Below are 13,884 nucleotides of genomic sequence, written 5' to 3'. Positions count from 1 at the left end.
AAGGGGAAATGGTCTTAAGTTAAAGAGGGGAGGATTAGATTCGATATTAGGAAGGTTTTTAGTGCCTTTGTGCTTGTTTGTTTTTTTACAATAAGGGAAGCGAGGCCCAGAGGGGGGGTGGTGCCCCATCCCTGGGGACATTCAAGGTCAGGCTGGATGGGGCTCTGAGCACTGATGGAGCTGAGGGTTTCCCTGCTCACTGCAGGAGGTGTAAGGGATGCCTTAAGGGGCCCTTCCAACTCAGAACTTTCTATGATTCTTTGAAATCTCAGCTTTTAAAAGGAGCTGCTTATCAGCCTGCAGATTACTTTGACAAGCTGAAAGCCCAGGGAGGTTAACACTGGAGTTTACTGTCAGCAGCCCTTGTTGGCTCAGCAGCACACCCCTTACTTCTTCAGTGCCACCTGCCTTCTTAGCAAATGTAAGGCATCATTGGTTATCTTCTTTTGCAGCTATTTGAAAGAGATCCGACAAGGAGACTGGGTGTCACTGGGAATATCAGGGATCATCCTTTCTTCAAAACCATCAACTGGACGACCCTAGAGAGGAGGGAGGTTGACCCTCCTTTCAAGCCCAAAGTGGTACGTGGATGAGTCTTTGTTTCATGGCAATATTGCACATGCCCGCATAGGAGCCAAGGGGGGTTTTATCAGTTTTATCCAGACGCAAAAGAGCTGCAGGAAGGCAGCGGGTCTGTCTCTGAGCGAATGCAGACCTTCAGTGCTCTCAGGAACTTACGAGTATTTGTTGATTCCAAGGAATGGGTTTAAATGTGACTGCATGGCTTGTGTCAGTAGAGAATTGGTGGGTACTGAAGTGAAGCTTCACCACAAGTCCAGGTGCTTCTTTTCTCAAGGCGGCACAGCGCTGTTTGCTTCCACCCAACCAGATGTGATGGTGCTGCTGTTGTGTTGTCCTGAATAGGCAAAGAGGGTTTTTTTCACTGTGCCCACAGTGTGGTTTGGGAAGCGCTGCAGCTCTGGAAGCTTTGCAGCCCCATCTCAAACTGCTCCTCCTGCTCTATTAACAGAAATCAGCGAGTGACTACAACAACTTTGACAGAGAATTTCTGAACGAGAAGCCGAAGCTCTCGTACAGCGACAAGAACCTGATCGACTCCATGGATCAGTCTGCGTTCGATGGCTTCTCCTTCACCAACCCCAAATTCGAACAGATCTTAGAAAAATAATCCGAGCAGAGCCGGACTTCAACAGCCCTAAATGTTCTGAGCAGAAGCTGCAGTGCCAAGTGCTGCGTGTGTCCCAGTGCTGCGGCCCAGTGCTGTGTCAGTACGTCGGAGTGGTAGCGTGGTGAATGACGTGTAACTGCTGATTTACTGGCAGTGTTCTTTTATGCATGGCCGGGGGCGAGGTATGTGAATCACGTGCATTATTTTCTCTATTTGGGAAAATGTAAATTGTTTGGTTACTTGAATGTAGTTGTTTTATATATCTATAAATACCTGTGCTGTATATTTTGCTCGAGGCATTGCAGAATGGAAGCTGTCTTTTTAAATAGAAGTGTTTCTTTGAGCCCTCGGCTCTTCTGTCCTCACTCCAAAGAAACTCATATTAAAAGCTTCCATTCTTTGCTGTGATTTTGTCTTTCCTGCAGAAATATCCAATTAAACCCCAGTTGTGTTTAATCCACGGTAGAAAATGATAAAACTTTCAAGCTTTTTTCACTTACAAAGATAAGAAAAACTGTTTTATGAGGGATTCCCAGCTGGTGGGGGCAGCAGGGCTGTGAGTTGTGCTCTAAGGCCCATGTAAAGCAGCTGGGGGCTGCAGCCAGTGCTGCCCTTAGCTGTGCATCCCTTGTTAATGAATGCCTTGATCTTTCTTTGCTAGGAGAAAATAAGAAACAAACTCACTCCCCTTCCCAGAAAGGATTTCTTAAAAACGTTTGTGTTGCAGCAACTCCTGACTTTCACTTCTGCAGCAGGGCTGGAAGCACAACTGAGCTGTACATCTGCTGCTGTGTGCCGGGCTGCAGGGACTGCTCTGAATGTGTCCTGCAGGGAGGAGCCGGGCAGCAGCCGCTCTGCTCTCCATCCCTGCAGCACAGACCCCCTGACCAGCCCAGCTCCCTTCACTCACTTCATTCTTCCTTTCCAGGACAGGAGCCTCTGCAGGTTTCATGCAACCTAAACTGTATGTGCAAATGTGTGCCAGAAGGTGGCATGTAGAAGAGGATACAAGAGCAGTGTAGTGTAAAAGCCTGATTCAGGCCTCCAAATTGCAATGACGAGGAAGCCATTAATAGTCTGACCCTCCTGCTCCGCTGGGCAAACCTTCACCATTCCCACCTTAAAGAAAAACAGCAGCAGTGCAGAGAACACACAGCAGCACAGGGTGTAGCATTTGATCTTTATTGCTTGGATCAAATGTCAAACAATTACATTGGTCTGAAAGGCTACAACAGTGAAGGCCGACAACGTAAGAAAAGGCAGTTAATCTCATTCAGAAGACTGCATCCGAGCTAGTGAGTGTGTCAGCAGTCAGAAGGTGGTGGAACACACAAACACACAAGGCTGGAGCAGGGCTTCTACCTCCCTGTGCTGCTTCCATGGGGCTGCATGAGGAAGGAGGGCAGCACAAGGGCAGCTGCTGGGGTGGTGCTGATGCTCTGCAGTGCCCAGCAGTGCCTCCCAGCTGGAAGTCACACAGCTGGCAGTGAGGCCCAGCAGCCAGGGAGGGGTGGATGCTGCTGCTGCTTTAATACCAAAGTCCCACAGCCAACTTCATCATTTTTTTCCCCTTCAAGTATCAGCATAACAGTTTATTTACACTTCTATACAACCTTCTCTTTTTTTTTTCTTTTCTTAACAGCACACCCACTTAGTAAAACACTCACAGTATAGTCAAAAGCAGGCAATAAAAATACCTACCATACATAACAAATTTAGCCTGAAGGAATTATACAGCACCTCTGATAAGGTGAAGAGGTCAGAGAAGGGGAGGACAGAGCGGCCTCCAGCTCATCTCCTGCCAGGGGAACCTCTCCTCTAACCCCGTTCCTTGGAGCAGGTTTGCCCCCCTTTTTCCCCAGCCCCTCTAACCTGGGAAGAGCTGGGAACGGCTCCTGGTCACAGCGGGTCTGGAGGAGCACAGCGCTGCCTTCCCAAAGAACACAAAATGAGAGGGGGGGGGGAAAGCGTTTCTATGTGTTGGGCACAAACATGGCCCTGGTTACCATGCATCAGTAAGTTCAGTACGCCGAGCAGCATCGTGCGGGCCCTCCTCACACCATAGCTACCAACACAGCTGGATGAAGAACAGTGCTGAGTTAATGGGCCACACACACACAGCTGGAGCCAGCAGCGCTCACAGCAGGCAGTCCTGGTCACTCAGTGCCCTCCCCTGCTCTCTCCTGCAGTGCAGCCCGGCACTGTGCTATGGCTTTTACATCCTGAGCAGAGCAGCTCCTTATGAAAACACCACGACAGCAGCACCTTTACTGACAAACCCTGCACCAAGAGAAGACAGCGCAGCCCCAGCTCACAAACAGCCTTATGAGGAGCCGGAACTTCACACAGGAACCGAACAAAGTTGGATTCTGGTTTTTAAACCAACAATGAAGGTGGTGGAGGTTTGGTCACTACAAGAGAAGGCCTGGAGAATAAAAAACAAACCAAACCCCCAAACCAAACCCTGTCCAGCACAAAGCCTGCACGGTGCTGGCTGCTCACTTGGCTGCAGGTATCACACCAAATGCACAGCAGGTCAGTGCTCAGGAGGGCAGCGGGCACAGAGAAGCCATTTGTAGCACTGGAGGTTCACAGAGAACTACAGAACAGCAACAAAGAACTGGGGCAGTGGGAGGCTGCTTAAAAACAGTAAGTGAAAGACAAAGAGGCCGGCATGCCACATGGCGAAGGATTCACAATTTACCTGATGTTTTCTTGCATGAGCTATAAGAAAGGTGGAACACCACCCACCCTTTCTGTACTGTTTCCTGATGTAGCTGTTAGATGTGGTTGTAAAGAGAAAAATACATATTGAGATTCAGCCCAAAATTGCCTCAAAATCACAGTGCTAAAAAGAAAAGCAGCTCATCTGGCCTCTGCATGCAGAGCCCTTCCCAGCCCACGGTCAGAACAGCAGTTTTGCATCAGGAAGCCTCCACTGCTCTCAATGCAGGATTCCAGCTGTGTTAAATAAACCTCCCTGTAACTCCAGGCAATCATTCACAGTAGAAATAAGAGAAATTCTTAGAAAAACACTTAAACGAAAGTAAAGTCTAGTTAAAATCTGACAGTAAAATCGACACGGGCAATTCAGCATCTTGCTGATGAACACTAAAAGCCACTGAAACAGCACAACTTTACATACATTAGTCTAAAACCAACTGGACTCCGTCGCCATGGGTCTGTCACCGCTGCCTTTCGGCACCAGGAGCTCAGCACAGCCACAGCCGCTCTCCAAAGCAGCTGCATCACATTCCAAACGTCCGAAGGTGGAGGGGAGCTGCGCTCTGCCTGGCGCCCAGCAATGCCTTCACTGTTCTCGAGGGCCTGAGCTGCTGCTCCGTGCTCAGGTGCTGGAGGAAGGGCTGCTGCCTGCGGCGCTGCAGCTATAGGTGGTTGGGGACCGTCCTCAAGGCTTCTTCCCTCGACCGGTCCACTCCTACATTCTGCAGGTTTAAAGACAGAAATCACTTGAGGGCATGAGGTGCAGCATCAGCAGAGCTTCGGTCAGCTCAGCGCTTACACAGACATTGGGCAAGTTCCGATGCTCAGTGTCTCAGTGTAACCACAAAGCACAAGGAGAGCTCCAAGGCTGGGAACAGAAACCAAGGCCCAGAGCTCAGCAGGGACACTCGGAAAGCATCTGAATGGCCTCAATGACCACACCATTGCTACACATGTGCAAATAACACCACACAGCAAAGATCGTCAGCCACACCAAAAGGGACAAACTGTGGATGGAGGGAAAGCCCTCCCTGCTCTGTGTCCAGCTTCTTTAGGGAACTGACCCTTTGATGCCCACAGCCAGAAAGCCTGTTCTGCTCCTCATAGGCAGCAAAGCCACTGGGCAGATGGAATATCTCCCTGAAGAGCTGGTGATGTGAAGGCACGTTGGCAGACGTCACACTGCCATCAGGTAACATCCTCATGGTTTTATAGCCCTGCTGCTCGGCATTTTCCTTCCAAGCATGTCTCTGCAGCCCAGCTGGAGGGAGGCAGAGCCTCACGCAGACCATGCACCGTTCCATCAGACAGAACACACCTACAAGCACATGGCCAGCAAATAACCCCCTGCTGCTCCCCGCATCACCCAGCGCCTCTCCCAGCACTGAGGCTGACCTGTGTTCGCCCCAGAGCCAGCCAGGCTGCACCCAGCACTCACCCAGCCCATTCCAGCAGAACAAGTACCACCTATTTTTCCACTCTTGGTTTCTCATTGAGAGGGAATGGAAAGGCACTTCTGCTTCGAAGGCCAGTTAATGCACAACAGCTGCTAAGGGAAGCTGCATATTGAAAACACTTATGCACATTCCTGCCCCTACGCTAGCAGTTGTGGCATTACTTTGCTCCGCTCTCCACTGCTGAGCACAGACAGTGCTCCAGCACTGCAGAGCAGCAGGATTAAGGCTGCACAGCAACTACAGATTGTTATCTGGTGCAGCAGAGCACCCCAGCTGCTCCCAAGGGCCCCAGAACAGAGAACAGCGGTGCCTGGAGAACAAACTTAGCGTGTGCTTCAAGGCTTTCCTGGACAAACCCGCTCCAGCTGACATTAAACGCTCACTGGCTGTTATAGCAGCTCAGCAGCTTTGAGTCAGCGCTGCAGCACCTTCACATTACAGCAATACATGGAAACAGCACTCAGTTCAGAGCCAGCCCAGTACTGCTCAGCTGCTCATCTGCAATGAACCAAACAGGTTTTATTGGGATCGTTCTCTCAAGCCACGCACTGTACAAAGATTCACTGCAGGCTTTGGGTTGTTGGCTTTGGCCTTCTGCTTTTACATCGTTACTTTTTCTTTCAAGACGACCGGAACGGTTATTATTTCAATGTATTTTGAAGCAGCAGATGAAAACAGCACCCAAGTTGGATGGTTGGTCAGCACCTTCACTGATGAGCAGGGACTGTAACAAGAGCTTCCTCAGGAGGTCGGGAAATGGCTACGTTCTGTACAGCAACACAGATACAGAGCAGAGCATTTACCATGCAGCAGCAGGACCAATAAAACCCCCCATCACGCGTTACCTTCTGCTGCCTGCCAGGCAAGGAGGCACAACACAGGCTGCTCAACGAGCCCCAGGAGCCCAACCTGCCACAGCATTGCCCGTCAGAGACCCAGAGACCCTGCAAGAGCTGCTCTCCCTTCAGCCACGAATGCAGACCATGAGAACAGTGCTGAGAGTATTTCTAACACGAGGAGTACAAACGTGGCCCATTTAACAATACCCTGCCGGTATCCTCACGCGTTCTTCAGGCTTTCTGCCTTTCACCCTGTGCTAAACAAAGTCGGTAACAAACACCTCATCTCCTCCCTCAGCAAAACTAAGGGAGAAGGGGATTTGGCTTCCTTGCTGGAAGCAATATTGCTATCTGTTGCTCATCTCCCAAGGCAGAAGCACAAAGCAGATGTTTTACCCAGCGCTTGTTTTGTCAATAAAGAGAGGAGCCAGGCAGTAGCTCAAGCAACGTCCCTGGTTTGTATTGAGTGCAGACGGGACTCCTCCAGCTGAGAAGGTCAGCCACTTCAGCCCCTGCAGTGCCCACAAACACAAGGCTTCAGTCCACTCCAGACAAATCACCCGCACACAATGAGCTCCACAGACACCATAAACAAACACTGCTGTACTTTGCAGCAGGGTGAAAGTACATCCCCTCCACTGCAGCAGATAAGGAGCACTCTGTCCTGCAGGCAGGGCAACAAATTCCTTGTGTGGGCACGGAACAGCACAGCAGGCAGTTCCTCATCACAGCCTCTTTGCTGAGTGCTGCTGATATCCAGGACACTTAATTAAATGCTTTGACTTCAACAGAGTGTTTGAAAACTTCATTTAACAGAACAATTGGCACTTTTGTAGGTTGTGTAGATGAAAGCTTTGGAAACATGCACAGCCCTCTGAGCAACATCCAAATGCAGACAGGAGTGGCTATGCCCAGCTATGCTAACAAACAACAGATCACCACCCGCACTGCCCCAGTCTGGGTTTCTTTGGACGGCAGGGAAATGGTTTTGTGGAAGAACCCCAAAGACTTCTCTGCTCTTTGCCTTCTTTGTTGTATCCATCTATTTTCATTCTAAACCAGCTCTGTGTCTGTGCCACTACCTGCACCGTCCTCTGTGTGCACCTGAAGTGCTCCCTCCCCACTGCCAGCATGACCACATTGTACAGCTTTCCTCCCAGATTAACATCAAGTGGTATTTCCAACAGCAATTCCCAAGGAACTTCGGCAGGCTGTAAATCCAGGACCAGGATTTAATGAGACAAACTGGACACGTTAAACTGACCCACTTAATTCCACTCACATAACAGCAACTCTTCCTCTAAGACATCCTCATTTATGCTCACCAGGCTTTAAGGCACCATGAAATGAGAATGGATTTCCTGAACCTAGCAAGCCAAACTAAGACACTGATGTGGTAAAGCATGAAGATAAAGGAGGAAAGAGAAGGAAGGAAAGGAAATGCAACCCCTGATGGAAATGCCTTGACTGTGAACAGCCAAAGTCAGTATTACAGAACTCACAGCAGCCGAGTCATTAAACAAAGCATCTCTGCAGACCCTTCCAACACTTCTGCCACAAACATGTGCCCCATGTAAGGGCAGTGCTTTGTGTCCTGTGACTGCACACCTCTATCTCTGTATTCCTTCTCACTGTAAGCCATTGTTCTGAACACCTCCACAGCATTTTTTCCCCTCACATTATCAAAGTGACTTTTAATTCACTAGAAGGCACAGCTTGTGGCCTCAGCAAGGAACCGCTGCCAGGCTCAGCAGCATCAGCACGAGGACCTGCAAGGGAACCAGAACATTTTAATCACGACACACGATACGTAACCTCTGTAACACAGCAAGAGGGGAGCTGAAACAGGGAACCTCTGGAAGGGACTTCTCAAAGGAACTGCTCTGTCTGTGCAAGGAGCACAACCAACATTAGCACACATCAGTGCCTCAGAGCACAGAGGCCCACAAAGGGAGAGCACCAACTCCTGCCTCTCTCCAAAATCAGCATGGCATTCCTGACTGTACTTTGTGTCCGTGATCTACTTCCACTGAATGACAACACCTAAAGAACTTCATGCAGCTTTCAGATGGATCCTGTGCTCAGTAGAAGGATTTTTCCACCCTGACAAAGCTCCGTGTGCAAGATTAAATATGGTCAGCAGTTACAAAATCACTTCTAACCACAAGGACATGGGAATCAGCAAGATCAGAACATTATGTCAAGACCTCCCGTTCAAAAAAAACACAACATTCTTACCTCAGGTTTATCTCTGTGCGTGTTTACAGCTTCAACGTTCAGAAATATAGATTCTACTTTACATCCTGTTGATTAAAAAAACAACACATTTTTGTTTGTTAACTGGCTTTTAATTAGTGACGAGAAGGTCCATACCTACAGCAAGGAGCAGCTTCTGTGCTGTGTGCTCCCACTCAAAATCCCACCTGCCTCCCAGCCCCTACCACTCACCCTGCCCTCATGGCTGCCAGAGAGGCCTTAGCTTGAAAGAATTCTATAGAGGTAGCAGCACATAAGAACTTCACACAGCCCTGTACTTTGAGGTGGTCACATTCAAGGAAGCAGGTTGACTGAAATGCCCTAATCCTTCTTGCACTGAAGGCAAAAGGCCAAGGAATTCACACCACTTCCCCTTCCTCACCTGCTGTGCCAGGAAACATCTCTGCCCAATGAGGCTGTGGGTGCCCCCTCCCTGCAAGCATCAATGCCAGGCTGGATGGGGCTGTGAGCAACCTGGGCTGAAGGGAGGTGTCCCTGCCTGCAGCAGGGGGTTGGAACTAAGTATTATTAAAGGTCCCTTCCAACCCAAACCATCCTATGATTCGATGAAAACACACAGGCCCTCTTGCCAAAGTCACCAAACTTCCCACAAAAACCAACCAACCCCAAACCACACCACCACCACCCCAACCCCAAACCCTCAACTGCAGAAATAGTCCATGGCCCCTGAGCTGAGCGGAGTCAGTTTCCAAATCCCGGCCTTCTCTTTAAATAAAGCTCTCGTTGTTCTTATTGTTCTCATTCTGCAGCTCAGTTTCCTGAACTGCAGCTTGTCATGCGAGGTTGGGAACAGCAGAGGTCCCCACAGCACTTACTGCAGCAGATAACCACCATTCAGTGGCACACAGAACTTCTGAAGCCTCCCAGCATAACAGCTGGTTATTCTGTCTCTACTTTATCTGAATGTAAAACCAAACCAAAGCATGTTTCTACACTGCTACTTTTTGATGCTGACCATCAAAGGCAGCTTTGACTGCTCCATGAACAACTCAACCTCCTTTGGCCATTTGTTTTCTAGGTAAATTGTGCACTTACTCCTCTTGGTCTGCAATCTTCTGATCTGTGATAAGGTATCAGAAGATACAATTAAGCCATTTCTTAAGGACACTTTACAGCAGACAGGTGCTAAGCTGGGGTGGAAAAGTACAAAAAATGCCATTAGCTGCCAGCCTAAAAGCAGAGAGAAGTACATGCTGGAACCCACACCCTGCGCTCCACAGCTGGCAGCAAATTGCAGCTGAAGGCCCTGAGCTCAGCACTCAGAACAGCTGCTAAGAAACACGCCAGCAAAAACAAATGAGGGAAGTTCATGTGGTGGTGCGAAGGTTCAGGAACAAATATCTCAAACAGAGCACGATTATTTCAAGGGTAAAGATAAGAGCCTCCCTGAGATGGTAACCCTACACGTAATTCAATTTGCTTGTCATCTAACAAACAAGATCCTCAAACACCTCCATAAAGGCTGAGATCTTACCAGACTAGAGCAAAGCGGCAGGAGTTTGCCAGAAGCAGCAGACTAACAGCATATGAACCAAGTAAGGAAACCATCCTTAGCAATTCCAGACACTGACAGCTTTGGGGTCCTCACAATACAAACACATTTTTTGCCATAACACAAAGAAAACAGAAACCAAAGGATTCATGGATTCTAACAAGGCTGTACGGACACACACACAGTCAAGCCTGTTTCACTCTCTTTTATAGTAAAATAAACATTTTAAGCTAAATACTGCACAGCCTTTACAGACAACACGGACCTTAGTAATGCTGCGTTTGGACTGGTTGGAAGCACTACTCACCATAAGCCACTGGGGTCAGCTTTAAGACAGTGTGCAGCGGGCACTTCAGGTAAGGCAGTTGTTCTGGGAAATCAAACACTGAATTACACATGACATACAGGTAACAGACATTTTAACTCTTCTATCGAGTGCCAGGACAAGCACTTCAAGGTCTATCTGACAGCGCACCTATTTAATTCATTGCACAATACAGATATGCTATTAAAATAAAGGAGAAAAACAAACGTTTCAGGTGAGAAGCAGCTCAGTAAAATCATCCATCAAGTCACATAATAGATCAAATATGAGCACACGTATTTGCCCGGCACAAGTTCCTGTACCATCACAGGGCAGCAGAAGTCACTGCTTCAAACCTTTATCAGCAGATTTTCAGAGTATCATAGCAAAGGAGACCAACTGGAACACAGGAAGGAAAACTCACCTGCAGGCTTGTCAAGGAAATATGCGAGCAAACAGCGCATGACAGCTTGGTGACAAATGACAAGCACGTTTTCCTGCCTTTCAAGTTCCATAATTACCGGCTCCAGCCTCTGAACAAGGTCTTCGTAGGACTGGGAAAGAAGTGGGGCAGGAAGGGGAAAAGAAAAGAACAGAACATGAAACAGGGAGAACATATAACATATATACAGCAGATACCTTAACTGCACGTTAGTCTCTTTTGTATGCTATATTGAGACATTGCCAGCCATTGGAGTAATCATTTTCTATAAATTAAAAGCTCAATTGATCCTAAATTGGATCTTCCCCATATCAAAGAGAAAATGTATTGAGAAAAAAACCCTCCTTGGTGGGAGAGCTGTATGAAATCAGACACCAACTCAAGAATGTGCACAAAATCCCCACAGTTTAATACAGAACATCAGCAAACATCCAGGTGAAGCCTGGCACCAGGGCTGGCCCTGCCTGCAGGCACCACTGGTGACCACCATGGGGATCCCCTATGGAGAGGAGGATTCCATCAGGAAAACAAATGCTTCTTGTTCAAACGGATTAGAAGAACTTTGCAGCTTAATGACTGCTTCATTAGCGAGACAGAGGTCACACCTGTGAGGGGCCTGCTCTTATCACAGCGAATTACTTTTGACTGCTGGGCAAAGAAGACTCGGGGCTCTGGTTCCTCATTATCACGGAGGGTTCGGAGCAGCTGCTGCAATTACCCGCGTGCCCTGCTGCCCTGGATCCAAAGCCTTCAGCAGCAGCACACGGGCCATGTGGCAGCTGGTAACTGCTCTGCTGTAATGGCTTTGCTCTAGAAAAGCTGCCAGCAAGTTATTTTCCCAGAGGCGAGGAGTTTATTAAAGTGAAAGACCAATATGGCCATGGATTTCTGCAGCTTTTCATCCAGAACCAAGTGCAAAATAACCATTATCGACAACAGCAATGAATAAAGGCAGTCCTGACAGCACGTTTGCACAGGCAATATGCTGAAGCTTTGCAATCAGTTTTCCCGTTGCACCACTGCAGGACCAGCGGAAAATCAATGCTTATAAAATCCAATACCTCAACTGGTTTTCCAAATCTATTATTTTTTCAAAGTCTGAATCAAATGAAACAGACTGGAATCACAGAATGGGCTGGGTTGAAAAGGACCACAAAGATCATCCAGTTTCTACCCCCTGCTACATTCAGGATCGCCAACCACCAGACCAGGCTGCTGGAATCAGCCCTTACAAGTCCCTACGTGCTTCCACTGGAGAAGAGTATGACATTTTTAGGAAGAAAAATGCTTTTAATAGTCAGCATGTCTGTATTAAGGACGATGAGGAAGTCAGTCGCCTTGGGAGAAAAAAGCAGCATACCTCTCCTTTAGGGTATCTGTATCTGTATTTGTCTTGGTCTCTCAGTGCAAACTCAAGAGGATAATTTTCCTGTATTTCTTCATACGTCATTTCTTCACACACTCCCTACAGGTAATAAAAATAATGACAATGTACCCACTCCCAACAGTGCAAACAGCAGATATCACTTAATAGTACAATCACGTGGAAATAGAACTTAACTAATTATTAGGCTTTTTTTCACTCTGACACTTGAGAGAGAATCTTTAGGCACAACGACGGGACACTGAGCTGGACCCAGATGCTGGTGGAATGAATCACTCAATCACTGCATGAATCACTGACTCACCAGGGGTGAAGCTACATACATTGGCAAGCGAGGCCATCGTATGAGCTGTGTTACCTACAGCAGCTCTCTGTGTGCTATAGGTGCAGCTGGAAGTGCCGACTAGCAATGCTCCTTTGTCTTTTCTTCCTCTCCCTTCCAGCCCCCACCCACTAATAACAATTTCTTGGCATTGTTTCTTCTCCAGAGGAATGGCTTAATGGGGAAAACAAACCAGAACTATCATCATTCTTCAATTAATTATCCTTAAATTTTAAGAAAACATTTAACAGGAACGCATCACAATTTTCTAGCATCCAGATTTACCGCTTAGATCACCTCCTATCACATAAAGGCACGTCATTACAAGATGATGTTTCCTGCATCCCTGGCAAAGAAAGCAACCCTTCAGACATTCAGAGCAGAACTTACCGCATCTATCTCATTCAAAACCTTCCACTGCTCATAAGGCACTCCCAGAGCTTCAGCCGTCTGAATTGTCCTTTTCATCTGACTGGTCCAAACCTTCAGATCCTTGATGTTTTGCTCATTAATAAACTGTGCCAAGCTCTTGGCAAACTGAAAGAAAAGCCATGAGATGGATGAGGGCTCAGAAGCAACGTACCGTGTCAAACTGGAAGCCGCAAGCTTTAGCCTCTGCAAACTCATTATAACTTTGCCACATGGCTCTGTCAAAGCTTTTGCTAAAAGCACACTCTGTTAAGCCAAGGGGAATGCTGGAGGGAAGGAGAGGAGTAAAAGGAAGACGTGTATTCTGCCATTCCCACTTTTATCTTTAGGAATTTTCCCTTCCCCTTTAAGCTGTGAGCTTTACAGATGAGCCAACAAGGTAGGATTTTACAGAGCTACAATTGAAATGAAAGCCTCCCTGACAAGTGCTTTGTGCCCGAGGATAAGCAGACATTTCAATCGAAAACAGACAGAAGAGCTTCTACCAACCCACAGCACACAAAGTGCATCCATTCAGTTCCCATTACCAACACACACAGCTAAGAGATCATTTAAGATGTTAAAAGGGTGTAGAGGCAGGAAGCTGTAATAATGCAGCACAAACTACACACAGATGGAAATACAGCCCAAAGCCACGCTTGTTCTGGAGGGACTGACTTACTTCTTTCCCCCTGACAGACAGTCCAGGGTCGCCTCCTATTCTCCCTTTCAGATTGAGTTCACTTTCTCCATGTCGACAGAGGTAGATTGACCGAGGAGTCACGTGGATATTCATGAGGTAGTAGACAATTCGGCTCTGGATGTGATCCATTACTCTGTTCACAAGGTAACTCCTTCCAACATCCATTATTTTAATGTAAGAAAGATCCCTTTTATGAGCAAACGACAACAAAAAAATAAAATAAGACCCCACATAGTTTCTAGTGGAATGAAACAAAGGGGCAATGAGCCACAGCAACGGACAAACCCTCAGTTACCCCTGGAAGAACCATTAGTACTGCAGGGCAATCCTCAAATGGTGACAG

At 47.7% G+C, this 13,884-nt stretch overlaps 2 protein-coding genes across 24 annotated transcripts in view; one reads left to right on the top strand and one right to left on the bottom strand.

Annotated features, from left to right (window-relative positions):
- PRKCD (protein kinase C delta) overlaps positions 1-1,597 on the top strand; it is a 42,417-nt gene extending 40,820 nt beyond the window's left edge. For all 14 annotated transcript variants that reach the window (XM_085517131.1, XM_085517125.1, XM_085517129.1 and 11 more), the window contains exons 17-18: positions 453-581; positions 1,031-1,597. In XM_085517131.1, the coding sequence (XP_085373257.1) occupies positions 453-581; positions 1,031-1,189 (288 nt within the window). In that variant the 3' untranslated portion in view covers positions 1,190-1,597. The remainder of the gene's footprint in view (positions 1-452; positions 582-1,030) is intronic.
- Positions 1,598-2,350: 753 nt separating this feature from the next.
- Positions 2,351-13,884, bottom strand: part of LOC107319562 (6-phosphofructo-2-kinase/fructose-2,6-bisphosphatase 4) — a 34,826-nt gene continuing 23,292 nt past the window's right edge. For 4 of the 10 annotated variants that reach the window (XM_015874485.2, XM_032447279.2, XM_015874480.3 and 1 more), the window contains 7 exons: positions 13,521-13,728; positions 12,821-12,967; positions 12,085-12,189; positions 10,707-10,836; positions 10,286-10,348; positions 8,448-8,512; positions 2,351-4,635 (listed from right to left, as the gene is read on the bottom strand). In XM_015874485.2, the coding sequence (XP_015729971.1) occupies positions 4,576-4,635; positions 8,448-8,512; positions 10,286-10,348; positions 10,707-10,836; positions 12,085-12,189; positions 12,821-12,967; positions 13,521-13,728 (778 nt within the window). In that variant the 3' untranslated portion in view covers positions 2,351-4,575. Of the gene's footprint in view, positions 7,979-8,447; positions 8,513-10,285; positions 10,349-10,706; positions 10,837-12,084; positions 12,190-12,820; positions 12,968-13,520; positions 13,729-13,884 lie in introns of all 10 variants that reach the window. The other 6 variants (XM_085517137.1, XM_085517139.1, XM_085517135.1 and 3 more) reach the window with 5 other exon arrangements.

Source organism: Coturnix japonica, chromosome 15 (assembly GCF_054131305.1).
Source record: "Coturnix japonica strain WE chromosome 15, WE-NBRP24, whole genome shotgun sequence".
Lineage (NCBI taxonomy): Eukaryota > Metazoa > Chordata > Aves > Galliformes > Phasianidae > Coturnix > Coturnix japonica.
The sequence above is the reverse complement of the archived record's forward strand: the minus strand, read 5'-3'. Positions and strand labels throughout refer to the sequence as shown.